Below are 27,716 nucleotides of genomic sequence, written 5' to 3'. Positions count from 1 at the left end.
GAAGACCAGAATGTTGCTGATGGAGGTTTGTAGGGATCCAGAGGTATACGGAGACTGTAGCAGCAGTAATGAGAAGGAAAAAGCACTTTAATACATCATGTTACACAGATCACAGGTTCACATCAAACCAAGACCAGAGAGCTGTCACACAGGAGGAAGAATACAACTTTATTTTAAAAAATAATAATTTAGCTCAAACACAAACAGGATTGCAGAGGGTTGGTTGAAGCAGGAAGAACAATATTGACCCACAGAACTTAAACCAGAACAATTTCATTCTCATATAGATGACACTTTCCTGTCCCTTCCCTGTCCACAGCTCAACTTCAGGTCCTCACCTGCACATAAAGGAATCCTGACTCTCAGGGTTCTTAGTAACAAGGCAGGGGAGAAATGGTGTCTGCTACACATGGAATGCTATTCCCATCTCCAGAGCCTCCACGGAAGATCAAAAAAAGCCAGAAGAGCAACACCAGCACATAAACCACCGTGCAGTACAAAGGGAACAACCTGCACTCCTCCCTGGAAGTGTACCTACCCATGCCCCGCTCCCAGTGTCCTGGCCAAGTGCTTCCACCCATGCCTGAATCCACGCCCCCACCCATAGGTGCTGTACACAGAGGTGTGCACACAGGCCTCTGCAACACTCCTCCCTCCCCACTCGCTTCTCACCCAGACTTGCTGATCTTTCACCTCTCGCCGTGCCTGCGTGCTCACATTTCTTGGCACAGCAGCAGTTCGTTTCACAGTGATGGGGATGGGCTCAGTGGAACACACTGAGCCACTACTGCAATTTCTTCTCTTCTGTGAAGTGGCCTTTCATGCAATTGCCATTCTGATACACAGGGCTGGCTCCCTTCCTTCTGCACCACACCACAGATTTGTAGAGGACGAATCCAACACCAGCCAGGCACAAGAAGAGAAGAGCCAAGATGTCCAAGCAGAAGTACTCGTACAAGGAGAGGTCATAGACAGCAGGGCGAAGATAGGGTGCCCCATCGTGACGAAGGATGTACTCCAGCCAATACACTGTCCTATTGAGAGCATGCATTGGCCTGTCCAGGTGCAGAGCTGAGATGAGCTTGGCTGCTTTTCTGTAGCTGCAAGGGAAGAAGACAAGAACTTATCCTTCTCATAGGAGCTTCATAGCTGTGGTCTGAGGTGTCCAGTGGTCTCTTTCACATCAAAACTAGTACCTTAGGAGACTGGCAAATTTCTTCCACAGTTCTCTTTATACATGTCTCTGTAAGCCACTAACAGCAGTTGTTAGCCACAGCAGCACAAGCCAGAGTGTATTTTATTTTGTATTTTGTTAACAAGACTGGAGTCCAGCTCACAAGTAGCTGCTCAGTGGGCTCATGTGGACTGCTACTTTTTGAGGAGAGTTTGCACCCAAAGACCTCACACAGCATCACGCAACAGTTGCACACATGATGTGCAACTGGCCAACTCCTTCAAGGTACTGAGTTACAACATCTTAATAACTTACACTGGGGTCAGTAGCTGAGAGATCCTAATTGGTAACAAAAAACAACCCCAAACCAAACAAAACATCAACAACACAAAACAAACCCCAACAAAACAAACAAGTCAAGCTCTCAGATGGCATTTCAAACACTAGCAGTTGCTCGTGTCCTGCTAGAAAGTGGGAGCCCTGTGTCACTGTGCTGCAGCACATCTAGGAAAGGGCAGAGTATCGGTTGTCAGAAGGAGCAGATGAAGCATTGCTTTCAGTCCATTTCCCTGCACTAACTGTTTCTACAGTTTGGACCAGACCAGGAAGATCCCAAGGTGAGGTTGCGAGCTCACTTTCTCTGATGACAGGCTGATGTTAAAAGAGGTTTGTGCCTCAGCATCTCAGAAAGCTTTCCAAGAAAATTACAGCTGGAGTCAAACAAGACTAGATCACTCTCTCTAACAACTAATGTTGGAGTATCTTCTCCTGGACTGCATCTCACAGTTTCGAGGCACTAACACATCTGGGCAGCTTAAGCAATGCTTGCAACTTTGCTTGCTCCAGAAGTCACCAGAGGCTGTGTAGGGATCAATACAACACTGGTCCCTACACAGAGTCTGTACCAAGGAAGAGCTCAATGCCTCACCTGGGGTCAGAGATAACTGTGACGACAGCCTGGTAAAGATCCTCTTCTTTTACATTGCTCCAGTCCATGAGGATACCCATGCCCTTTGCCTGCACTCTGGTCATGATGTCAAACTGGTCCCCATAGAAAGGAAACCCCACCACTGGCACACCATGATAAATTGCCTCAAATACACCATTCATCCCACAGTGGCTGACGAAGGCTTTCACATTGGGATGACCTGCAGGGAACAAAACAGCAGCAAGTCAGTGCCTTCCACACTTGAAACAGGGCTACTGGTGGCTTCAACCCACAGCACTCATGTAGGTTTAGGAAAAACCAGGCACGCTGAGTAGACAAGATGTTACCCTTTGGGAACACACCTGGCTTTTGGCAGCCCAAAACTTGCTTAGTACCACCCAGAGGAGGAGGGAGATAGGGGCCAAGATGCAGCTTCAAGCAGGTGTGAGAAGAGGACCATGTTTTGTACAGATCAGCTTCACAACATGCAACAGACTTAGAGCCACAAAGGTGCTGTTGTCCTTGCACACCTTTGCTGTGGTTTGGGCTAAACTCCAGGGATGTTGCTAGCGGCACGCACACACACACACAGAGACAGACACAGAGCCCAGCCTTACCTAGCAGGTCATTCTGGGGCAGCCACCCCATCATCAGCGTATTCTCACCCAGGTTTTTTGGCTTCTCCCCAAAGTATCTGTGGGAGGAGATAAAGGAAGGGGGAAAAGAGGGAGAAGAAACACACAGAGGACAATAATAAATTAAATCAGATTAAGAGATGGAAAGCCAATCTATGTTTTGAGATGAATCACCTCTCAACACTGATTTTCATCCAATCAGAGTTAAAAGGAATCCTATTCCCTCCTTACCTCCACACCACCCTCTGTGGGAGGCGAGCAAACGCGCCGGCCATCTTCTCCACCAAATCACTTGGAAGAGCTCGGATCCCAATGCCAAAGGAGACAACAACAACACCCGCATCTGCTGCTTCTACCCAGAGACGCAGACCCTGTGGGCAAAACATACACAGCTGCCTTGAAGTCTTGTTGGAGAAAGGCTTTTCCCACTGCTGCCTCTGCCAGTAGAAAGCTGTCTACAGAGAAGATGAAGCCAAATCCACCTGGAGCACAAAGCTACATGGTTTTCACCAGGCAACAAACTAGAACCACTGTGATTTCTGCACCCAGCCAAGCAGAAATTACTTGAGCACTGGCTTGGCTTGGGAGCTTGCAGGGAGGTGTCCAAAACTGGCATTTTGCAGCATTTCCTCCTGCTTTGGAGGCAACACAATTACCGTTTGGCAAATAGGGCTCTGAAAACATTGGCCACACACAGGAGCAGCCAGAGCTGAGAAGGAAATGGGGATAAAAAAAGGAAGGGGATTTTCCATTACTAGTAAGGCAGCAGGCTTGTCAGGATCTCTAGCTGTAGGCTGACACAACAGAAAAAACATCACACAGACAGAGTCAGGACCAATACCTGGCTGGAGATTCCCCACAAACTCTCCAATGGCAAAGCCTCCTGGAGGCAGCAGAAGGTTTTCTTGTCTTGCCAGGAGACTTCTACTTATCCTTGATAGCTGCTTGCAAGTAGCAGATTTAGCTTTCTGGTCACTCAGCAGAGAGGTAGCTACAGCTCCAGCAAAACCTACGGTTGTTTGTCCTTTGTTTAGAGGCTACATAAAGAAGGTGTGCATCCAGGACACAGAATGTACTTTTTCAACCAGGACTAGAAGGCTGTAGGAAGAAGTCAGCCACCACAGCTGCTGTGGAGCAAACACAGATTATTCCCTTTTATGCCAGGCTGAGCTGAGCGTATTTCTCATTATGGATTCTATGTTGGTTCAGGTTTCCCATGTACCACAGCCAGGAGCATTTTAGGAAAGTTTCATAAAATCTGTCTTTGAATATGCATACTTCCTTGAAATAAACACCACAGAAGAAAATGAAGGGCAAAAGAAATAGTTCTCCCTGTTATTAAAGCAGAAAAATTGGATGACTAGTTAAGAAATCTTATTAATAGTAGCCTACAGGTTGGGGGATCATAGTACAGAAGAGTCACAAAGCACGTCTTGGTGTTATTCTCTGGGGATATCTGTCCTTTGTTGTACACTTCAGGAACTCAAACTTATCTTTGCGGAAATCCTTAAAAAGCCCCAGAACAACTCAACAACCAAGAATCATGAGTTTCCAGTGAAGGGATTTTGGTTTCTTCATTCTCTTGAGTTTCACATCCTTTGATCAATAAAACCACTAAAACTGCTGCAGAACAGAAAGTGCTAGTTTTACTTTTCTAAATAAAATTGGTCATAACCCAGATTATTACATTATCCACTACAATTGGGCCTTGAATATTTTTCTTTCAGAAACAGCATTAAAGTTGCTAGGGAAGCATGGCTGTCCACCAAAAGTTCTCACCATCTCTCAAACACATAGCTATATTTCATTGAGTCATAATTAGAGGAATTCACAATCATACTGTTTCAAATAGGAAGAAATACACACCTTAATTACATTACCCTGCTCCAGTTCACAATGGGACATTCCTTATGCTACCCCTATACCTAGGGAGTCCCTCTCTTCTGCTGGCATCCTATAACCTTGACAGAGACATGCCTACCTGCTAGCATGGCAGCCACTGCCTACTGCAGGGCTCCAGACTTATCTACACCATTCTTCCCTTAGGTGCCCTGGGGTCTGTTCTGGAAGCTGTGAAGCACATGAGTAATGCCCCAGCAGACAACTCCCTTCTTTATAAGGCGGGCACGTACATGGGCAGATTGGACCAAGCCAGCGTTTTGCAAGAGCTGTGAGGCAGCCACTCTCTGACACAGCTTCTGGAGCACCCTACATGCATTGCATTACCTGCATGCTGTGCCACATGGGAAAGGGTGATGTGCAGCCACACACATCTGGAGAACTTCTGTTCTCAAGCATCTGATCAAACTTTTTGCTTTTAGCTGGGAAAAAGCTAGCACCCACAGTCTCAATTAAAACTATCATCAGAGATCTTGATAGGCCTCTAATAATTTGAAACTTTAATCTTAATATCAGAACACCAGGATCAACCTGACTGCCTGCATGTCATTATCCAGGTTTATTTCCCCTCAGTGTTTGTGAAAGTGGTAAGGCAATGGGAGGAATGGCAGACAGATCCTCCTCTGGTCCAGTACTGTCATCAGTTGGATGCTTTGAGAGCTTATGCCTCTGAATTTATTACTGGGGATACTAAGGTACAGGACAGAGAAAGCCTCCAGGATGCCTGGGAAGTTTTCCCTTAGGGCTGAACCTTGAGAAAAAGAGGATAACATACTTAAATGTTGTACACTTTGGGATTCCATGTTGAGTTTGATGTGGAAACATGCACAGATCTCCCCTATGGGTTCTTAAGACTACAAACTCAAGGGCAGAAACACTCTGTGAGAAACAGGATTAAAGAAGAAATTCTGGACTGACATAAATCAGTGATGAAGCAATGAAGAATAATCGGTCTTCCCATTTCTGCTTCAAATACAGGAACAAACAAACTACTCATGATCAAGTCCCGGGAACAACATGGCCAATTTTGGGCTTTCAGACACTATTTTACATGGACAGCAAAGCCACATCCCACTTCAGGTTGGACAACTTAATTCTACATTCTCCCTGCAACCCCACGGTGTGCCCTGTCTCCCTGCTGCACCCAAGCACTAAAACACAGAAGCTTTCCAGACTCCTGAGGCTTCCAAGCTTTTCCAAGGCTCTTCAAAAGGTGATTTATATTGCATACCTCCCCAGGTTAATGTGCAATCACAGCTCAAAGCTTTCTTGCACTTACCACTGGAAGGGGCTTTGCAGGCTCAGCGAGGATTCCCCCTGTGAAAATGACATGGGGGAGTGTTGGACGGGGGAAGTCCAGCACCACATCATTACAGAGGAAGAAGAGACTAGTTCCATGGACAAGGTCCAACATGGATATCTTGGGCTCCACCCTATGCTTCTCCATGAGACGTTCAAACTTGGGCAGGATGACCAGCTTTGTAGCCACACGAGTGATCATGTAGACTAGGAGATTCCAAGTCCTACCAAAAAAGCCCATCCTGTCTGTCATCAGTGAGTTGAACTCAGGGACATAGGCAATGGGAGAAGTAGCACCAATCTCTGCTGGGAACCAGAAACCAGTGGAGATCACAGCATATTTCACCTGGAGGATGTGGGCCAGTATAAAGCCGCACATCTCATTAGGGTCCACCAACAGCAGGTCAAAGTTCTCAAACTGGAGTTTCTGCAGAAGGGTAGAGTTCCCCAGCACCAGGTCACAGTTCTCCAGGTACTTCTCCAAAAAGGAAAACACTTCCAGAGAGGTCATCTTCCCCTGGAAGACACGCTTTATCTTCTCCTGCACCCAGGCATCTGCACTCTCTGTGCTGAAGATACCCCAGTACCTCTGCACACGAAAGCCAGGCAGGTAGGTTTCCACATCCCGACCCTCATGAAGTAGCAGCACAGGGTCATGGCCCCGGTCAGTCAATGCCTCTGCCACTCGCATGAAGACTCGTAAGTGGCTGTCAAAGACTATTGTGGGCATGATCAGCACCTTGGCAGAGTGAGATGGCTCCAGAGTGGACGCAGCCACTAGGAAGAGAACAGCAGCAGGGCATGGCAGCACCTTCATCATCTTCATCACTGCAAGGAGAGAAACAAGCCATTAATATAGTATGAAATGCTCTGTCACATAGTTGTGCAACTAACAGCCTGGATTGTTACAAGCAGAAGCTCATGAGCTGGCAGAGGAGAGATGTCTGGAATTCATCACTGGGAATAAACCCAAACTAGCAAATAACAACCCAACAAAAAACAATAAACAAAAAAACACAAAAAAAAATAACCCCCCCAAGAGCCCCCCCAAAACAAACAACAAAACCAAAGTCAAACACCAGTGTGTTTTCCAGAAGCTCAAGATCTCCTCTCTGTGCTCCTAAGGCTCAAACTCTGCCACACTTACTTGCAGAAGGTTAGAGGGAGAGTGGTTGGAGGAGCTCTGCTGGCTCACAGCACCAGCAGACATCTGCTGCTCAACCCACAGTTACCGCTACAGAACCAGCACAGCTGGATTTCATTTCTATTTCTGCACAGCCAGAATGGCTGGCTCCCTCTGGGCCCTTGATGTCTGTACAAGCTCACTGGGAGGCCTGCAGAGCCTGGTGGGAATGCCGAGATGCACACCCTGGCTTTGGCCCTTGCAAGGCCACCTTGCTCAGCACAGACAGGGTAGGAGTGAGCCCTGACTACAGCAGAACCCTCGAGATGAACCCCAATCCCAGCAGGGATCTGGATGGAGAGCTTCTCCAGTACAGATTACCTGTGGGAAGATGGGGAGGCTCCAGGGAAGAGATGGGAAGGGAAAGCACGTGCCAGGATACTGACGCACTGAAAGAAGGCAGACCCAGAAAGCAGCCCAGAGACAACGTGCTAGAGCTGTGACACACCGGCGCCCCTTAGTCACACTCCTGCTACTGTCATCCGACTCCCGGTTTGGTGAAACACCCAACATTTCTCTTGTGTAAGGGATGTTGCTACATCACTGGAAGCGAACGCGCCTCACCCACACCTTGCATTATTTTGGGAGAAGAATTATGTGATAATTATTTGGGAACGGTCAGAAGCAGAGCCATGTCCTGAAGACCCAGTTCAGACATGCTGGGAAGGGAGGGAGAAGGAAAGGTTACAATGGGAACAATTGTAAGTGGATTTTGGATGGCCTCACATGCCAAGCCCTGGAGTGCAGGGGTGATGCAGGGATGTGGTAGATTAAATCTGGTACAAGATTTTCTGCCAGCCCCTCCACTATTGCATGATCAGTTAAGAGGCAGGAAAGAAAGCAATGGATAAGATGCTGCTAAATACAATCTTCAGACCTTCCTCAGCAGCTGGTTATCTCTGGCCAGAGACAGTGCATGGGGGGGCTGGTAAAAGTTACATACTCCTTCCCCATTGCTCTCTTGCTCCATGTGGGGACCGGACATAGGAAAGAAACAGAGCAGCCACTGGCTGAGACCTTCCCCTATTTGAAAGACAACTCCTACTAGTGCTTGGTCTTCCACCCTTCCCACCCTGGGTTGTGCATGCAGGAGTGATAAGAAACACAAGAAATGCTAGCAGATACCAAGGAGGTTGTTGGATCCACAGAGCAAGAGCTCCAGGAGGATGGAGACAAAGGCGATGGGCTGGAAAGAAGACAGCAAAAGCCCTGCAAGGAAATAAGAATCTGTCCAGCATCCTGCCTTCTGCCCATACCAGTGGAGCTGGCCACTGTAGAGCTATATCCCATGAAGCTGTGTCTAGTTCTCAGCTTACCTGAGAGGCCCAAAGGGGATTTATCCAGCTCAGCACCAGCATTTGGCTATGACATCGCACAGCAGATCTGGAGTGAATACGGAGCTTTCAGGGGAGCAAAAGAAGGAGGGATGGCACCCCTGTACTGTCCCCTGTCAGCAGGGAGCTCAGGATAGACCCCATGACAAGAGCAGGTATAGACCTGTCCTGGGGCACTTGGTGGGTCACGCACATGCATAACTATGCTGAGAGGAGCAGAAGAAGTGGTTTTGTGTGTGGGTGTTTTATCATTGGGCAACAAGTAAAAGGCAAAGAAACAACACAGGCAAAAAGAACAGTTTATTTAAGAAAAAAAAAATGTCCCATCTTCAGCAAGGGCCATGGCCTGCCATGGACCTGTGTGCCAGACATTGCTGAGACCCTCAGCTCTGCCAGGACCCTCTAGGGGCTACCAAAATCCAAATGACAAGTAAGCTGCCTAACTTGGCCCTGAGGCCAGGGGCAGTGCTGACACAGGAGACTGGCAACCTGCTCTTGACTGCTTCATCCCTAACAGCATTAGGAGCAATCCCTAAAGGTGCTGGCTCAGGAACCCCTTCTCCCCATCCTGGCAACAAGAGAGGCTGTAAATCTTCCTAAGTGGTGAGGGGATGCCAGGCTGCAGCAAGGGACCTTTTTTCCTACCCCAGCCCAATACCACCAGAGATCTCTGGTCTGTCTGTACCCGGGGTACCCTGGCCACAGCTCCAGACCTAGATCTGTGCTAGATACATCAGGCAGGTTTTACCCAGGCACATTGTGCTTTTCAATGCTCCTGGGATATAACGAAAGCATAACTATCAGCTCAAAGGGCAATACTCTGCTCTTCATCCCTTTTTCAGCAACTAGTCACTGTTAGGATCTCAGATTGATAGCAAAGATGAAAGTGACCTTATGCACACAAAGGCTAAACGGCTTAGATGAGGGAGGGCTCAAAATGCACATGCTCACTTCTCTACTTTATCTTTTACCAGCACTGAACAATAAAGCCACCCCCTGAGCTTTGCAGCAGGATCCTCCAGCAAGGGCAGGTGCTGTGGCCAGTGCAGCATGTTTCATAGCTGGGGTGCTGGCTGCAGCCCAGCCCTCAGGCTATGGGAGTTCAGGTGGTCTTCAACAGAAACCTCCAAACGGCTGAGCACAGGAAGTTAGTTCTGTGGGGAGGTGAATTCACAGCCTGTGCCTCAGAAGAGATGTAGAACCCAAGTAAGGGACAGATCCCACACTAGATCTAAAAGCAGAGCAGACAGAGCCACCTCCTCACTTGTGGTCTGGAAGTCCTAGACTGGGGGCTAAGTCACATAAACACTGCAAGGAGAAGGCTTGTAAAGAGAGAATAGACCCTTCCCACTGTTTTCATGACAAGCACCCAGTAAAGCCACGCTGACTAGCTGATCTGTGCAGAGCAATCCCACTAACAGCACAGTTAGCACCAACACACAGAAGTCAAGGTTCAAGAAAACTGTTAATAAAGCCTGTGTTACAGAGCAACAGAAAAGGAGCAAAGAGAAAGCAGCCCTCTGATACCCCCCCCAAACATCTTACTGCAGCAAAATCTGTCCTTGATTTTGTCCTATTTAACATGTTTGACAGGGTACAACTTTGATATTGATGGAAAATAACATCAGTTTAACAGAAAAAAAAAATCAGTTTAACTAAAGTAAAGTAACTGAACAGCTACAGCTCTAAAGATAGGGGTTTCTTTAATCCAGGTGCCTTTTACTAGGTTGAAGTACTAAGACCTCTGCCAGCAATCTAGGCAGAGGAGCCCACAAAGAAAGGGCAGTGAACAGACTCCAAGGCAAGAACCCTGCTGTTTACATTTCTGCCTCTCCTCCAGCATTTTGTATTATGTAGCTCCTGCCTAGGACTCAGAAGCCCATATTCATGGGGCTGAATTACTTCCCCTCCTGCATTCTAGTCTCTATCCAGCTCTTGCCCACAGCAAGAAGAAATGTTTGCACTGCAAACTTCTCAATAACTAACAAAGCAGCACAATTCATTTGAAGCCAAAAGGAAAAGACATCTTCACTTGGATGCTCAAAACTATTCCTGGAATAAGAAACCAAAGTTTGCCTCATCTGTTGGGTATGTTCCAGAAAAAACAGGACCATCTGCTACCATCAGGCTGATGACAGCCAACCCAGCTGTGGCTTATTTATGGAAGCCAAACCTCCATGCAAGCAGGTATGCAGCTCTGAGAGCAATTCTGCTGCTGCAGGAAGATGTTGCACTACAAGCAGGAGCTGCCTAGGAGAATCTCTAGTAAAATCCTAGAAGATACAATGCTGTATAAAGTAAACTTAATACGGCATGTGTTGAAGCAGTGGAGTCTAATCATCAATCACATTTAACCCAGTACTTGGTGGGCTTCTGTGCTCTGGCTTTGGATTATCACAGACTCCTGTTTCACCAGAGTCACCTGGGTGAATAACACTAAAATACTAATAAGTGTTATGGCATATTAATGTTAGCATTACAGTATACCAGTACTAGTATTCTAGTCTAGAAAACAATGAACAAGAAAGAAACCCCTTGTCTTCAAATACAAGCCTCTCCAGGGATCCTATAGCCCTGTGTTTTTTAAAATACTGTCCACACACAGAGTGAATAGTGCACAGACATGGTCTGCTCCAAACACCACTCCTTTCTACCATTCTTCTTTCAGCATCTTCATGGTGGTTCCCAAGAAAAACAGAGAATGAAGAAAGCCCAGATCCCCAAAAGACCAAAGAGAACAACCACAGCAATGATCAGGCATGCATCAGAATAACTCATATTTCACTCCACACGTGGTGCTACGGCTTCCACACAACAGCATCAGAAGTGATCTGCTCATCCTCATCTGTTTTGGACAAAGTCCCCAGTCAGTTCCAAACTTTTGGGACCTCGGGCCATCTTCAACATTCTTCCTCGCTCATTAGAGTTTTTTGGAGGCATCTCTACAGGTAAGGTGAAACCTGTGGGCCAGCAGGAAGTTGGCATTCCATAGATCACAGCCAGGGAATCATGGTACTAAAGAAAATACTGATCCATAACAACCGAGAAAATAAAGATCTGGATGCTTGTCAAGGCATTTGAAACTTCACACATCCTCATGAACTTGAGATGGGGATAGTCCACATCCCCACTCCACATCCACAGGCTTCCTGGGTATCTTCTGAAAGAGACACCACTGTGCTCTGCAGGAGCAAGGTCTTCTGGATGTCCAAAAGGACATCCTCACTTGCAAAATGGTTGCAACAGAGAAGCAGCTGATGTGTGGCTGTGCTGCTTGTGAGGGTCTCATGTCTGCAGTGTGGAAGCATTTAAGATTATTGTTTGTAATCCCTGGATGCAAGAGACAAAAAGGCTTGGGGCTATTTCCAAATATTCATGTGATCCACAGACCTTGAAGTGAGAGCACACGACAGTTCAGTGCACATTCTGGTCTTAAGAAGGGGTTATGTCTGTACAACAGTCAAGTTGAACAAGTTCTTGAGACTGCAAAGAAGACTGGAGAGATACAAGTGCACCAGTCTTTAGAGAAGTGATCAAGAGGAGTGCGGATGAGAACAGCCTTCCATTTACTGCCCTATCATTCCAGCTTTGCTCTGCAGAGAGGCACCGCATTAAAAGAAAAGTCATTAAACACCACAGAAGGTTGTGAAACCTTGTGTAGGAAGCGCTGGGGATTGATAAAGCCCTGACAGACAAGTCTGATCACATTTGACAGAATTACAGAAGTAGAGGAGCCAGAAATTATTCTTATCTTCAGTAAAGCAACTGCTACCCTCATGTAAAGAAAAACCAAACCAAAGAGCTCCTTGGCTCTGAGCATACTGGAGGAATGAGACCTGGCCAAGCTGCCATAAACAAAGGCTGAGGAGGGATGCGTAGGATGAGGAGGCAGAGCAGGAGAGGGAAGACTCCCTTGAGATCTAATCTCATGGAGGAAGATGAAGCAAGTTACACAAAAGCTCTTTGAACATTTGTTCAGGTGCCAAGACTGATCCTGTGCAGTTAAGCAGATGCTTGACTCGTGGCCTTCAGTAGCCCTGGTGCAGTTACCCGGGCTGTTCACACGCATCCTGGCAGAACCAAGGCCAAGTTGAGGGCTGGGAGCTCAGCCCGTTCCCGTCTCTCCTCCCCAGCAGCAGACGCGTTCAGCTGCCTCTGCCATTAGCTCAAGAGCTTCAGCCCAACCCTTCATGGTCCTAGCAGAACACGGCCAGGAGCCGCGCAGCACCCGCGGGGCCACAAGCCCCTGCACCTGCCGCTCGCACTGAGCCTGCCGCCCGCGCAGCCGCGACCCTGCTGTGCCGGGAGCGCCCGGGGACAGAATAGCCTCCTTCCCTCTTCCTCCTTGTCCTTTTTCTCCTCCTCTTCCTCCACCTCTCCCTCGCACGGCAGCGGGGCAGAACGGTGGGACGGACATCGAACCCTCGGCCGTGCTCTCACCGGCAGCGGCTGCCACTACAGGGAGTCGCCGCTGCTCTAAGGGGCCGAGAGCTGCCCCGGCAGGACGAGGTTACCGAGCACTGGCAGCAGCCGCTCCCGTGCCGGCTCCTCTCGGACCGCCCTCCCTCTCGGGGCCCCTCCGCCGCGCCCTCCCCGCCGGTGACAGCAGTGCCGATACCCACCTGCAGCGAGTCCCGCTGGCAGAGTGGCCCCAGTCGCGGCACAGAGAAGCTCAGCGCTGCGGCAGGAAAAGAGCGGAGCGGAGCAATCGTCCCCGCCTTCCTCTTTCAGGCCGACCGGCAGCGGGCGCGGAGGGGGGGTGGCTGCGCAGCACCGGCCCCCGGGCCGCACCCACGGGCCGCCCCGCCGGGCCGGGCCAAGAGCAGGACGGACCAGTCAGCACGGGGAGCGCGGAGAGCCGGCCCCGCCGCTCCGCAGCTGCAGCGGGCAGGAGCGCAGCACCCGGCAGCTGCCGCTTGTGGCTCCTGCTAGCACGGTGTGTCAAAAGGGTGTCAAAGCACCGCTCCAGTGACCAGTGCCGGACCCTGCTCAGACGTCCACAGGGCCAGGACAGGTGACTGCAGCCAGACCAGTCAAGACAGCAAAATGTAAAGGACGGCGCTGGGAGAATTAGGGCGCTAGGGACACACGTACAAGTGCAGCACATGCCAGAGGGGCATGTCCTGTTTGACGAGCTCCAGCATTAAAACCACAGCAGAAACTGCACTAGTAATGCACAGGGAAACTAGGCTTAAGTGCTCCACGAGGTGTTTCCTTCGCACCAGCACTGCAGTAGAGATGTATGTTTAAGCCTTCTGAGCTGCTGCAAAAGCTTGTGAAAGTTTTCCCCTAGGAGTGTCAAAGCAAATAGAAAATCACACAGCTTTGAGCATCTCACAGAGCATTCCCCACCACCCCAGCTCTTGTCGCACATGCTCAGTCATGTACTGATCTCCAGCGAAGCTAATGACATCCTATGCACCTGCTACTGCAACTTCAGGTAGCATTATACCTTCTCTTACACCACATTTGAGGTGGAAGGCTGTGGCCAAAAAGCCTTGGTTAACACTCAGCTGACAGCCGAATCTGCCTGGTGATTCTTCCCAACTTTTCCACAGATGCATAGCAGAAGGGGTCAAAATAAGCATTACAGCAGACAAGACCTCCACCAGGCCCTATGTATTAGGGAGTTTCTTTCCCCTGCACACATGGCCATAGCAGAGGAAAAGATCTAAGGGGACACAGAAATCACTTCTGTGCACTAGCTGTATACAGAATGTTTCAGTTATGCCTTTAATTCCTTATTTTCATAGGCTGGTGTTACTTACATTGCCAGCTGCCATACAGCTGTTTTGACAGCAGGATTTGAGAAGAGCTAACCAGGTACTCTGGTGGGGAGTTGAACAGCCTGTTTATCTTGATATAAGCAAACATTTTCCTAGTTTTATCCAGATTTCTTGCAGTCACTCTACAGCCAGCTGCACAGGCCACCTTGCACTTCTGAAGGCCCATTACATGCACATAAGCATAAAACTAGGCAGACAGTAAGTTGCAGACAGATGGAGAGACCGTGGTACATTACCCTCAGCCCTTTTCCCACCTGCTGTTGCACACCTTTAACTACCAGATCCACTCAGATTACAAAAGCATCAATCTTTATTCTTCTGACACATTAAAATTCTTAGACTTAAAATACCCCAAAAGAGAGGTGTTGTTTCTTTTTTAAAGAGTTCCAAATGTAAGTTCTGATAAAGAGGGCAAATGACAAATCACAAGCAAGATGATGTTCAGACTCCCAGATAGAAAATGCATCTTCTACCTTCCCTTGGCCTCTAATCCTTAATTTCTTGTAATAACTGTGGCCTTCTGGACCCCTCTGTGCTGTAGCTTAGAAGTCAGGCACCAAACATTGTGCAAGCAAGAGAAGTCCTGAAAAATGTTCACTGGAACAAGTTGCAGCTCATGTATGTGGGGGTGGCTCATACTCATCTAACTCTCAATTAGGTGACACTGCTTTGCACACAAACGCAGCTTCCTGTAACAGGGCTCTTCTCGTTGTCACTCTCTGGGGAGGGAACGGAAACATGGAAATCAGGCCCTGCATAACCTCACTCGGTGGGTGGCAGTTTCATGAGATGGGGTAGCAGTTTTCACAGCCCTCTACCCTGGTTTCCCAAACATGCACTACACCACTGTTCAATTCATACTGGTTGTGGGCTCAGCAGACTGCTCCACCACAAAAATTAACCCTAACACGGTAAGTTACCTAACAGGGGGGGAAAAAATGTAGTTGGAGGAACCATTTTCTACAGATGCAAACTGCACCAGAAATAAGAAGGCAGTCATACAACTAGGGGAAAAGCAAGCTGTCCTCTCAACAGCAGTAAGCCATTATATTATCTCAAGTTGCTCACGATATCTGTTTAGGCTGCAAATTGTTGAGTTTGTGTGAGGCTCCTCATATCAAACATGCACATGTTCAAACCTTATAACACCAGTCTTTATTTGACCCAGTGCTATGGGAAAATGCAGTTTACCTTGAGAGGGATTTAACAGATGGAAAACAGCTCAAAGAGCAAGTGATCCAAACCAGAAATTTAAGGCATTGATACATTCATCTTGACTCCTAACAAGCTGCACAGCATGCTGCTGGGAGTAAGCATAAGCTGGCATATTTTATGTTCAGAGAAAACAAGGAGTAATGCCACACTGCAGTCAGAGCCTCTGGAACAAAAACATGAGAAGAAAGCAAACCTGGGTAGAAAAGGCGGCTTCATCTCCTCTGCCTCCTTACCCACTCCCACCAAATCACCATGCAGTCAAGAGTTTCTGCACATCTCCACTCCCCAGCTACATTCCCAGTGTCATCAAGGAGTGCCACAGCAGTACTATAGATCTTAGTCTTCCTAACAATAACCCACAACTTCCAACTGCAAGCAACAGTTACCCAACTACTAAGGTGTATTTAGACTCTGCTTCTCTAAGTACTCGTTAGCGGCCTCAACAGGAGTGTAAGGAAGAGGAAGGTAGGAATTTATTGCAAGGTGAAACCATTAAAGAAGGAAATGGAACAGAGAAACCCTGTCATGCTACAACTGTGAATTTGAAATGTCAGGTGGGGTAGGGATTACAGCTAGAGGCTTCAAATCAGTTGTTGCTTTTACAGTAATTAACCAAAAGCAAGTTACAATACTTGCCATTTCACAGGTATCCCAGTTAAACTGGCTGAAAAAGTGGGAGGTTAAGATACAGAAGAATGACTTTTTCTCTACTAGATTGGCAGGAAATTGAAAAAAAAAAATCACTGCCAGCCTTTTCAAATAAGACCACAGAAATTTTAAGTCTTGGAGAGTCAACCTAGTGGTGTCAATAACACCAGCTCAAGGATGGTTTCAAATTAGGGGCTTAAACCAGAATTAGAAACAGAAGGGGGAAACAGCCAACCATTCCTCCACATCCCTATACTGGAGCTGCCTGACCCACAACAGGCATGGGGAGGTAGCATTCCAGGCAGGCTTGACGTCCGTAACGTTCACATGCCCATCCAGGCCATTCTGGTGAGCAGATGGTTTATGAATTCCAAAGGAAATGTTCTCAGTCACTTTCAAACTTGACAGAATTGATTTGGGTTGATATAGTGCCCCCACGGTAGCTGCCTCGTTTTTTCTTTGTCTTCTCATGGCGGAAAGACTTTCCTTTAGTGAATTTGAGGATATTATTAGCCTTCTCACCCCAGTCACCAGCTGCTCCTTTCTGTGAGAGTTGAAGGGGGAGAGGAAAAAGAAATTCAGGTCACTACCCAGAAGAGTCAAGGCAATGAAATTTCACCATACCCAGCACACTCCATTAACACTGGAGCTGATACCACTCTCCCATGCACCTCCTGCCAGTGCTCACATGCTTCTTAACAGCACCTCCTGGTGGAAAAAATCACCAAAAAAAGCTCCCCACAAGCACACCAAGGCTGCTCTGCCAGTATTTGCTGGGATCAGGCATTACAGTGGGCACTACCTAACTCTACCTTTGCTTCAAATGAGTTATCAGCAACACGGGCATCCACCTCAATTTCTTCTTCCCTTACGCGGCGGAATGGAGAGGCTGGCTGTTGAGAAAGAAAACGAGATAGAGTAGAGCATACAAACACAACATTCACTTAGTGACAATCTCACCCTGCAAATACAGAGTCCTGCTCATGTCACCTTAATCTTTCTCAGGTTTCTAACTCTTTTCCTTCTTCAGATCAGGTGGCTCAGGGATGCTCCTGTGCAAGAACAACCAACCAACCTTTGCCACAATAATACTATGCACACATGTGCACTGCCTAGGGTTCTCCAGACAAGGTTCAAGTGCTTGAAGAGGGAGCAAAACTCTAATTAAAGCTGTGGGACCAAAGCCCCAGACATGCCTCCTAGTTCAGGAGGCAGAGATGCCTCTGGCTGCAGTCACCACAGTCCATGCTCACTCACCCGCTTCACCTTGGGAACTGTGTGCGGTGTTTTCGCTTTGATCTTTGCCTTTTTACTGTGTGGTGTCTCTGGTTCCTGAGCATCTTCCCTCTTTTGTTTCTTCCCGACTGTGCCTGTTAGATGTACAGTAGCGAAACTTCAAAGGGAGTAACTGCAGTATTGGGAAAGGTAATGGCATCTCTCCCCCAGAATGCAAACCCAGTTTTGACACAAGTGTGAGTGAAAATCAGTCCCTGCATTATCTCATCCAGAAAACAGACTGCTGTAACAGACACTAATAGCTATTCTGGGTCAGCAAGGATTTTGCCATAGTACCCTAATGGAGACAGATAATTTTGTGGAATAGGGTACCTCTATATTTAAGATTTAGTGCACTTGACGTTCTGTTTTTTAAAATTTACTAGTTCTTGAAGCCTTATAGTATGCACTTGCACAAATCATTAGTGCATTTAAAGTTGTTTTTCTCCTGGAGGAAAAAAGATTTGAGATTGTGCACTGGGACATCATCCATGGTGTCCTACTCAGCACAACATCCTCCAGCACTCTGCCTTGCTGTCACTAACAGCCACTAGCATATGCATCCACATATGGCAACTGACAACTGTACAGAAGTGTACCTAACTTTACCGTAAATTCTATTGCCAGCAGATATGCAACAGAGACAAAAAGGATCACACCAAATGAAAAACAAGCCATTCCTTCTCAGTACTGCACCAGATGGCATAATCTAATAGCACAGAGACTAGACTCAATATTGTTCAGCTCAGTAACGCTACCAGACAGACCCACTTCCCAGACTGTAGGTAATACCTCCATTGACTTTTCTAGTCTCTTCTTCAGAGCTGCTTCCACTGCTGCTACTGCTGCCACCAGCTGGCTTAGACTTCACGTTGTTTGCTGCTGGTATGGATGCTTTTGCTTTCTCTGTGGAGACAGCAGTCTTTGAATTGCTCTGGGCCCCTTTTGCTGCCTTTTTGGGCTTCTCATCCTCTTCACTGGAACTATCGGATGAGCTGCTACTACTAGAAGCAGCTGCCTTCTTCCCCACAGTTGTTCTTGCTGTCCCTGTAGATTTGATGGCTGGTTTCACTGTAGATTTGGTGGCTGGTTTCACTGCTGGCTTCTTTTCTTCTTCACTGCTTGAGCTATCAGTATCAGAACTGTCTGCTTTGGAAGCTGGGGTAGAAGGTTTGGACACTGGCTTACCCACTTTGCCAGCTAATTTACCTGGAGTGGCTTTCTTCTTCTTTGCATCCTCAGAGCTGCTTGAACTGCTGTCTGAATCAGAGCTACTTTGTGTTTTCTTTGTGGCAGCTTGTGACTTACTTGTTGCAGGGGTTGCTGCTTTAGTTGTGGGCTTCACAGGGGTCTTCTTGTCAGAGCTATCAGAATCTAGAATGGAAAGAAAAAAAATTAATCAAGGCTAAGCTCCATTCCTTGAACATAAAGCTAACATACAGATTCAATGTTGATACACAGTGCACTTCATCAGCTGCTTGAAACAATACTGCCACGGGTATTCCTGTCCAACTGCACTCTCATACCCTGCCTAGAAACACGGAGGTCTGAGCAAGCACAACATGCATGCAGAAATTCTCCTTTTTTCCTACCCCAGTACCTGAGCTGTCTGAGGAGGAACTGGAGTCTTTCTTCGCTTGTCCAGGCTTGACAGCTACTTTTGCTAGTTTTGAAGTACTCTTCAGCACAGGTTGTTTGGCTGGGAGTTTATTCCCTACCTTCTTCTTGTCATCCTCAGAGCTAGAATCTAAACACAAACACAAAAAGAATGTTCAAGTTACTGAACTTCTGGTGCATGTACAGAGCTCACAGGAAGTGACAATCAAAAGGGGTTGTGGCTCAAGAGCTGAGCCACTAGGTAACTGGCAGTAAGCAGCATTTGATGAACATCTGGATGGTGAGGGGACAGCATTCGTCTTTCCACGTATCTTCTTTGTTGGGAAGCAGTGGAAACATGCAGTTTTATGTTTTTCGCTAATGCATACACAAAGAAGCACATATTTGAAGAATAAGGTTAAAGAGGTACAGAAGAAGGGACTGGAGAAAGTACAGGTATCACAAGGAACAAACTCAGGTAGAAGAAACCAAGAAAAGAAGCTATGTGGCAAAGATCAAAGAACAGGCAATAAACAAGGAGATAAAATTGACAAAGCAGGGAAACTGACACAGCAACACCCCAGTATCTCACTTAAGTTTTCTATTTCCTGTATAAAATATGTTTAGCAGCAGTCTGAGGATGGACTAGAGACTCCTGCATACTAATATGCCTTTGTATTGTGTGTCACAGCAATCTGGAATGCTAAGCCTGATCTATTCCAACATTTATGAACACTAAGAACAGTAATAAAAACCTTGTATGGTTTTGAAAAACTAGGCAACAAAACCAGAAAACACGTAACTGCTGCCACTTGTTGAAGCAGTAGAATATGGGAAAACACCCATTCTAACGCTAGCTTTCTGCAGACAAACAGGCTGCTGCCACCTACAGTCCCTGTTGTGGTACTAGCAATGCTGAGATACATAATTGAAGCACCCTGAACTTGGAGGGGAGATGTAGCACATAGAGAACTTGTATGGGAAACACATCAGTGCAAAGTTAAACCTGAGAAGATACAAAGCACATTGTCCCCATTTCTGCAGTCACATTAAGAGAAGGCATCTTCTGAGTCTATTTTGTACTTGGTATGGCAATGACGTTTTTAATTTCAGAAACTTCTCCCGAGCACAATGGGACAACAGAAACCAAAAATCTTGGAAGACTCAGATCCTCAAAAAATTCAACCACTAACCTTCCTGGAGAAACCTGATATGATGCCCCACCCTTTCAATCTAGCAATATACAGACCTTCATGCACTTGCCAGTTGGTCTCACAATGGTGCCTCATGGTCAGGCTTCACTTCGCATAGGACACTGCTGTTCTCCCAACTTCACATGTTTGTTAGATATGGAGACTGTGAAGCTCTTGAGCTTTTGTACTAAGGATCTTAGTAGGTACACCACTATACAGCAACCTGGCCAATAAAACCATTAACACAAAAAACCCCAAAACTATGTCTTTAATTACCTGAGTCACTGTCAGAACTGGATTCAGCCTTCTTGGTAGTCACAGCTTTTTTTTGTGAGACAGGCGTTGTTTTAGCTACTACTGCTTTGCCTGCAAAAGTAAGCTCAAAATTAAAAGGCCACATCCACATTAAACCTTTGTCCCAAGGTCCAAATTTTCCCAGATGCTCTATCCTCAGTGCACCAGTCATTCAGCCAGCACACTGGAAGAAAAGCAAAGACCTGGCCAGCTGCAGAAACAGGCCTGGCTTATTCCCGCTAAACTAGATCTTGATGACTTTTCAAACCAACATGTGCAAAGTACTGCAACCTGCATGTGGTCTGGATCCACAGATTGTATCCCATGTTGTCTGGTATGCCTTCAAATTGTTCAGAAGTTTCCAGAGAAGCAAATGGCAACATAGACTAAAGTCAAAAGGCTTTTTCAAGGAAACCAAGACATTGTCAAAACATTGTCTGCACTATGTAGTACTTTCTCTGCAAAGTCCTCTCCTCACAACATACCTGCTCCACCCTTTGGGGTCACCTGCTCTGCCTCATCACTACTGTCTGAAGAGTCACTGCTCTCAGCCTTTTTCACAGGAGCCTTGGCAAGGCCTTTCTTGGTCTGTGTAGCCTGAGGAGGTGGTACAGCACTGTATGGACCTATGAAAATAGACACAGCATTCAGGTGCCTGCATAATAATGTGAGTAGCACACAAGAGATTTGTTGCAGTGAGAATAAAGCACTTCTGCTATTTGGCTCCGTTTATTCGTTATTTATTTGAAAGGTTACACACACTCTACTGCTACCTCCTGTCTCTACTGTGAACTTAACTCTCGGCGTTCACTGACCCAATCATCTCTGCAGAAGTTTTCTCTGCACTTTTATAAGAACAAGAGTTTGTGTTGCCAAAACTTTTCAAAACCCCCAACAAACAGAGGTATCAGTTGTTGTTTTCCTTTACTGCCTTCTAAAATCCTCTGGTTAAGAGACCAGACGCAGTTTCAGTGCTTGATCCTCCACATAGATCAGCTCTCTACTGGAATCTCAAAAGCACTGTATGGAAGAAGCCCATTTAGCCCATTGGTTGGATTGCAACCAAGTAGCCCTGGATACTTCACAAAAAAAAAAAAAAACCAAACAAAAACCCCCCACAAACTCTCAAATTCTTAAAAATGTTTAAATTGCTTCAGCTGCAGAATAACAAAACCACTGGAAAATTACTTCCCAAATCCTAGCAGTCACGAAACCTGCAAGAATGCTACCCACACTGAAGACATGCAAACCAAGCAGCACCTGTCATAATCTCTCTCACACCCCATCCCTTGCTGAGGGAGGAGCTGAATTGTAAAAGCTTAGCCCCAACAGCACACATGAAGAGAGCAACTGTATTTCTGGTTTATGGTACCACCAGCACCTGGAACCTTGTGTGCAGCAACATGCTTCTCTCAGGACAGTGGGAGTAACAAAAAGCATCCTCCTCCCACATAGCAGCAACAGTATTTAGCACTTACCAGACTTCGGCTTTTGTTTTGCAGGGGGCTTTTCATCATCTGAACTGTCGGATGAATCCTCGCTACTGGAACTTTCTTTGGCAAGTTTGTTTTTTCCTGGACATGCTTGAGTGGCTGCAGGTTTTGGCAGAGGCGATTTCTTGGGAACAGCCTTATCACAGGAAGAAAAGAAATTCACATTAAATAATAAGTTCCAGAAGTCTTGTAGGATGAGCTGGATGTGGGTCTTGTGTAACTCTACATCTCATGTAGGACAGCAAATTTTGAAGACAAAGTGAGAAAGATTAATGAAAGTTCTCAGATGTAAATTTTAAGAAACATATGAGCATCATCTTTCTGGCCACTCTGCTGCTGCTTTCTGTTGTGTGCATCCCTAAGGAGGAGTTCTGATCACAAGGCACAGAACTAATTGAAATTATAGCAATTAAATGATAGCTGAATAAATACAACTCTGATTATTTTTGTGTTGCAAAAAGCGTTTTTAAACTCCCTAGTGGAAAACTCAAAAATACAAATAGCTAAGAACAAAAGACATGCAAAAGCGAACATATAATAAGGACTACAATATGGCTATGACACAGTGATAAATTTTCCTGCAAAAGGAAGGAGCAGAGGAAGTGGTAAGGAGGTATTAGGGAAGACAGCAAATGCACAAAGAGGTGCTACAATACATAATTGCACTGTATAAGGCAGAAGGTACAAGAACCACAAATGCTCTGCTCAGCATCTGTGTCATCTGTGCCTTTGTCTACACATTTCACAGGCCCCGCAGGACAGACAAACCCAGTCTTATTAGAATTCTACAGTGTTCATAAAGCTTTCGACAGCCTAATTTACCTTTTTTGGTGCAGTTTCTTCCTCATCAGAATCTTCACTACTACTGCTGCTGCTTGCTGCTTTTCCATTGACCACCCTGGTGGTTGCCTGGGCAGCTTTACTTCCTTTTGAGATAAGCAAAAAGGGACATTAGAAAATATGCTACAGTAAATAAGGGGTAAGTATACTCATCATAAAGTATCACAGAGAGAAACAAATCACAGGAAGCCAATAGGGCAGATTAAGACAGTACTGCAAAGCCACTGTTTTAACCTAGTGCAAGCTTAGAGAATGCACTAAGATTACTGATTACAGCTACTTATGAAAACAATGCAGCATCTGGGACCAGATGTTTTATTTGCAGTCAGTTCTACTCCTACTCCACATGGAGTGCAAATGGCAATGTCAGCAGATTTTCAGACTGCTGTTAATACATGTGCCTTCGCGTGTAGCTAGGGCCCACATCGCTCCTACCCTGGCTTTTTGGTTTTGCACTTTGACTCAAGATAAACAATAAGACATACCCAATTTAGGTGCTGCTGGTTTTGGTGGCTGTTTCTTTGGTGCTTCTTCATCTGAGCTGCTTGAGTCAGAGCTGGAACTCTCTGCTTTCTTCTGAGGTGGGATTTTGGTACCGGCTGGCTTCACCACAGGTTTTGCACTTTTCTAAACATCAAGAGGGAAAGATTATTAGCCCTTGTAGCCATGAAATAATGAAAAAGAGGTTAATAAGTGAAACACATACAGATAATGAAAACAGCTGTCTTTTGAGAGAGATTATAATTTTGATTTGGAAATGCCACTCAGCATAATGGTTAGGGCCTGAAAATCTTTGGATAACAATTCTGTTCTTGAAAACCTCCCAGCAGCCCATGGGAGACTTCCTTTGCACCTCAGACTCCAGTTCTGTTCTGCTTCCATAAATGGGGCAACTCTGGGGCCGGCACTGTTCTCTTCTTTCTCCAGACCACACTCATTTGAAGACAGAAAACACTGACTGCACAACTCTGGATACACTGGCATCATTCTTCCCACCCCCATGCTTCTCAAGACCATGACTGAAGCCAAGAAAAAGAAAAGATTTGCTTTTTATATATGCACCCATATGAAAAAGGGGGAAAAAAAGGGTAAAAACTTTTTTTAGTGACTGTAAGTAAATCTTTACCCCAGAAAAAAAAAAAGTAAACCCTGGCAGTCTGAGGATAAAAGCAGGGAGCAGGATATGAATCAAAGTGGGTGCTGGCCATTAAATCATCTTCCACAGCACCAGTTCAAACAGCACACCATCCAGTACAGAAATATCTTCTTACGTTGTACCTGCAGCAGCCTAGGCACTTCATAGTTGAAAGAAAAATGAGCCCAGTTTCAGAGAGAACTCTACTGGTGAAATTTCCTATTATCCATCACTGTCAAACGTCTGGAAAGAGGCTGCAAAGAAAAGCTGACCTTTGCTGGCTTCTCTTCCTCTGAGTCTGAATCATCACTGGAGTCCTCACTGCTGCTCTCTGCCTTCTTGGCTGGAGGAACTACTTTTGCCTTGGGCACAACTGCTGCTTTAGCTGCAAGTAAGGTAAAGCACACATCGATAGTAAGTTAATTCACAACTTTCATGCACCCATATCCTGCACTAGTGTGTATCAGGGCAAAAGAATATGCTAAGATAATTAAACCATGAATGAAGTTTGTAATAGTGACTTGGTTTCTTCAGTTTTAGCCAAATCTACTCCCTTCTGGTTACTGACTGCTTTTATTAACATGGAACAAAAGGAACAATTTTGCCTCATGTGAAGTGTATACTGTGATTCAGGCAAGGCATAAGAACAACTCCAGATAAAAAGGGAAAAACATGGCTCACCATATAATGAAGTGCAGGGGAAGGACATATTTTTTGATAACACTAGGACACAGGCTTGAGAGAAAGGAGGGCAGTAAGCTCACACAAGCAGCAGGTGGGATACCTGGCATTTCTCTGGAAGATATCACTACCCTGTATCAAACAGGTCCCAGTGCCCACCAATACAGAAGAGCCTGATAAATCTCAGCCAAAAAACATTTTGCTCAGTATATCAACACATGATTTGAACGTACTGAAGCAAGTTGGAGTAGCCCTGGCAAGACATCCTACTAGCGAGTGTTTGGGAAACAGAATCTCAATATAGACAAGGTAATAAATCAAAACTCAGTATGGCCCAATGCCACCACCAGTCTCAGCCAAAACAGACAAACTGAATGGCTAAAACTTCCTAGCATGCACAAACCCTGGTGTGCTTATATTAAAATTGGATAAAGAGATCTCCCTCAGCTAGGATGAATGTATCTCACATGTCTCTTGCAAGTCTTTTGCCTGTGCTAAATCAGTCAATGAAAACCTAGTCCTTGATAGCGGCTGAAGCACCTCAGATGAGCTGCTCAAGCCGAGCTCTATACCCAGGTGAGGAGCCAACGCAAAACACAACCCTGGCTTGCCCTAGGGCCTCTCACAAAACCCCACCCGGTTTCTTGGCTGGGGGCTTCTCATCCTCCTCGCTGGAGCTGTCATCGCTGCTGGAGGGCGGCTTCCTCTTGGCCTGCGAGCCGTTGGGAACCAGCTTTCTCTTCTTGGCCGCCGGAGACCTACAGCGAGGAAACGCAAGGGTCGGACAGCGATAGGCACCGGTGCGAGCCCGGCAGCGTGGCAGAGCATGCCCGCGCCCTCTAACCCGCCACCCCGGTAAGCCTGGCCCCCGCCGCCGGAGGGGCACTTACTTCAGCCAGTAACTATAGATGTCCAGGAGGGAGGCTGCGTTGGGGTCTTGCTCCTTCTAAACCGAGAGAGAAGACGCGTCAGTCGGTCGGCCACTGGGCCGCGCTCCCTTCCGTCTCCTTCCCCTCCCCTCCCTTCCCCTCAGCCTCACCCCGCCGCTCACCGCCGCCGCCTCCTTAACGAAGGCGCGCGCGGCGCCATCGAAGTGGTTCTCGCGCAGAAAGGCGAGCACGAAAGGGAAAAGGTCGCTGGGCACCGCGCGCCACTCCGCCATGCTGCCCCGCCGACACGTGCCGCCCGCGCGCACGCGCGCGCAGCAGCCACGTACGTACGTACATACGTACAGACGAGCGCGGGCGCGCCCCTCCGGCTCCGCCTTCCCCGCCATGTTGGCCGGGCCGTGAGGGGAGCCGGGGCAGTTGGGGGGGCTCTTAACCGCTCGGCAGGGTGGAGGAGTGGCGCTGCTGGCGGCGTGGGTGGTGAGGGCGAGCAGAGTGGGGACCGGGGAGGCATAAAAGTCTTCCTGGTGAGAAAAGAGGTCTTGTTCAGTGCCTGTGCGTGCTTCTGCCTGAAGGCATCAACCAGGGCGGGAAGGCTGCTTGTGGAGAGGAGGCGGTAGGAACCTGGGACATCTCTGTAATGAAACTTCTAATGTGCATATGGCTTTGGAAGATTGAAGGCTCCACTCCACTTAAACCCTTTCCCCCCATCAGTCTACTCTTGGCTGTAATCCATTTTAAATATGATCACTGAAAGGAGAACGGTAGGCAGCAGAGCGGACAAGGATGCTTTGTGGAGGATAACCAGTAGCTGTGGACCATCTCAATCCTGGTAGTGGCTTCACCGATAGAGTGCAGTACTATGTAGCTTGAACACGGCAAGTAGAGCTAGGTGTTGACAAGATTAATAAGCAGTCCCAGGAAAAGTGAGCTGTGAACTATATTCCACATGGGGTATTTATGCAGGATCAAAGTGAAAGTGCTGAGAAGGGGTTAGGGTACAAGTAATGTTGAGGTCTAAAGGGGCTGTCTGTAAGATGAAGCCAGAGAGAAAATTAGGAATAAGATTGCTTACAACATAAGTTTGAAGAGTATCAAGAAAGTAAGGCTGGAGAGAAAGCTTAGCACAAGCACACCTATTAATCAGGATAAACTGATAGTGAATGTCCAAGCCTGGGCTTAAATGGAGCTCCTGAGCCTATGGACAAAGGTTGGGTGTTGGAGCTCCAGGTGAGGCTGATCAGGACGAGCATGGCCTGTTAAGAGTTCTCAGGACCCTGATAAGGAGATTTCATTCAGCTGTTGTATATTGCTGTAGCTTTAAATTAGTAATTTCTGCACTGGAATTTTTTCTTCTGTGAAATTGAACAGTTGCTCTGATGGATTCGGTGCTCTGGTCTTACTTTTATGATGGGGCTTTAAATTTTTCTTATTGCTCCCTTCCATTGAGTGTACTATAAATCCTGCTGAGTGTAAAGGAAGAAGAGGGTCACACTTGGAAAGTCCTGAGTTAGGGCTGTCAAGGTTAAGCACACAACTGTAGTAGTAGTGCAGGTAGGTAGGTAGTGTTATGCCTTTCATATTTCCCATGCCTAGCCCTCTGCTCTTGATCACCTCTAGCTGCTCCCTTTGTGGGGCTTCTGTCCATCGTGTGCAGTTAGGTAGTGCCTGCTAAACACTTGGGCAGGCTGTGTGCACAGCAGAGCACCGCTGCTCGTGGTGTCCCTGCAAGGTGCTGTGTGTGTACTGCTGAGGAAATGAAAAGCAGCTCATATAGTGGAGGATTGTACTATAAGATACTGACAGTGCAGGTGCTTCTGCCTGTAGTGTAGAAAAGGGACATTATGCTGAGGGATTGTTATGGATGTGTACTTAGTGTTCAGATAGCCCTGATCTGGCCTGCCACGATGGGATAGCTTGCTTGTGTTGCAGAAAGGAAGCTGTTTCCAGGAACCAATTCTTCTCTCAGGTTTTGTAGCTTCCATCCACAGTAAGCTGCAGCTGGAAGCTTCATCTGCAAAGCTCAGCACAAGATCTGCACTTTTGTGTGTATCAGAAAGGAAGAGATGCAGCTATTGCTGATAAACTGTCCTTATTTTAAGTTCTGCTGTCTGAATTAACTGCTATGAGGACAAGGGAAATGAGTGTGTCTGTTTTGCTGACTTGCTTTGCTTCTTGCCTGGGTAGTAAGCGTTTCCCTCTCCTGCCAGACCTTTGCCAG

The 27,716-nt window shown here is 46.9% G+C and overlaps 2 protein-coding genes across 3 annotated transcripts; both read right to left on the bottom strand.

Moving 5' to 3' along the window:
* Positions 1–144: 144 nt before the first annotated feature.
* Positions 145–13,224, bottom strand: LOC101879778 (2-hydroxyacylsphingosine 1-beta-galactosyltransferase-like). Its single transcript, XM_005153875.3, has 6 exons — positions 13,075–13,224; positions 5,916–6,763; positions 2,969–3,108; positions 2,720–2,796; positions 2,103–2,322; positions 145–1,100 (listed from the first exon to the last, which is right to left on the bottom strand). The coding sequence occupies exons 2-6, from the start codon at positions 6,759–6,761 to the stop codon at positions 785–787; spliced, it is 1,599 nt and encodes a 532-aa protein (XP_005153932.1). The 5' UTR covers positions 6,762–6,763; positions 13,075–13,224; the 3' UTR covers positions 145–784.
* Positions 13,225–14,530: 1,306 nt separating this feature from the next.
* NOLC1 (nucleolar and coiled-body phosphoprotein 1) lies at positions 14,531–25,790 on the bottom strand. 2 transcript variants are annotated; one of them, XM_031053285.2, is made up of 14 exons: positions 25,648–25,790; positions 25,499–25,554; positions 25,245–25,366; positions 24,200–24,312; positions 23,278–23,419; positions 22,775–22,878; positions 21,938–22,088; positions 20,945–21,085; positions 20,442–20,531; positions 18,977–19,123; positions 18,169–18,750; positions 17,359–17,471; positions 16,914–16,994; positions 14,531–16,645 (listed from the first exon to the last, which is right to left on the bottom strand). In XM_031053285.2, exons 1-14 carry the CDS (start codon positions 25,768–25,770, stop codon positions 16,487–16,489), a joined length of 2,124 nt encoding a protein of 707 aa, XP_030909145.1. In that variant the 5' UTR covers positions 25,771–25,790; the 3' UTR covers positions 14,531–16,486. The 2 variants fall into 2 exon arrangements, with proteins under 2 accessions (XP_030909145.1, XP_012985735.1); XM_013130281.3 differs by having other exon boundaries at positions 25,660–25,790.
* Positions 25,791–27,716: the final 1,926 nt, after the last annotated feature.

Source organism: Melopsittacus undulatus, chromosome 4, assembly GCF_012275295.1.
Source record: "Melopsittacus undulatus isolate bMelUnd1 chromosome 4, bMelUnd1.mat.Z, whole genome shotgun sequence".
Lineage (NCBI taxonomy): Eukaryota > Metazoa > Chordata > Aves > Psittaciformes > Psittaculidae > Melopsittacus > Melopsittacus undulatus.
The sequence above is the reverse complement of the archived record's forward strand: the minus strand, read 5'-3'. Positions and strand labels throughout refer to the sequence as shown.

Excerpts from the sequence above, each read along its gene's own strand:
- NOLC1 (XM_031053285.2), bottom strand. The coding sequence starts at position 25,770 with ATGGCGGAGTGGCGCGCGGTGCCCAGCGACCTTTTCCCTTTCGTGCTC. Across the intron at positions 22,089-22,774 it reads AAGAAACTGCACCAAAAAAG|GCTGTTCCCAAGAAATCGCC; the intron begins GTAAATTAGGCT and ends TCCTGTGATAAG. Across the intron at positions 19,124-20,441 it reads CAGTTCTGACAGTGACTCAG|ATTCTAGCTCTGAGGATGAC; the intron begins GTAATTAAAGAC and ends GTTTGTGTTTAG.
- LOC101879778 (XM_005153875.3), bottom strand. The coding sequence starts at position 6,761 with ATGAAGATGATGAAGGTGCTGCCATGCCCTGCTGCTGTTCTCTTCCTA. Across the intron at positions 3,109-5,915 it reads CTGCAAAGCCCCTTCCAGTG|GGTCTGCGTCTCTGGGTAGA; the intron begins GTAAGTGCAAGA and ends TTTTGCCCACAG. Across the intron at positions 2,323-2,719 it reads GCCCCAGAATGACCTGCTAG|GTCATCCCAATGTGAAAGCC; the intron begins GTAAGGCTGGGC and ends TGTTCCCTGCAG.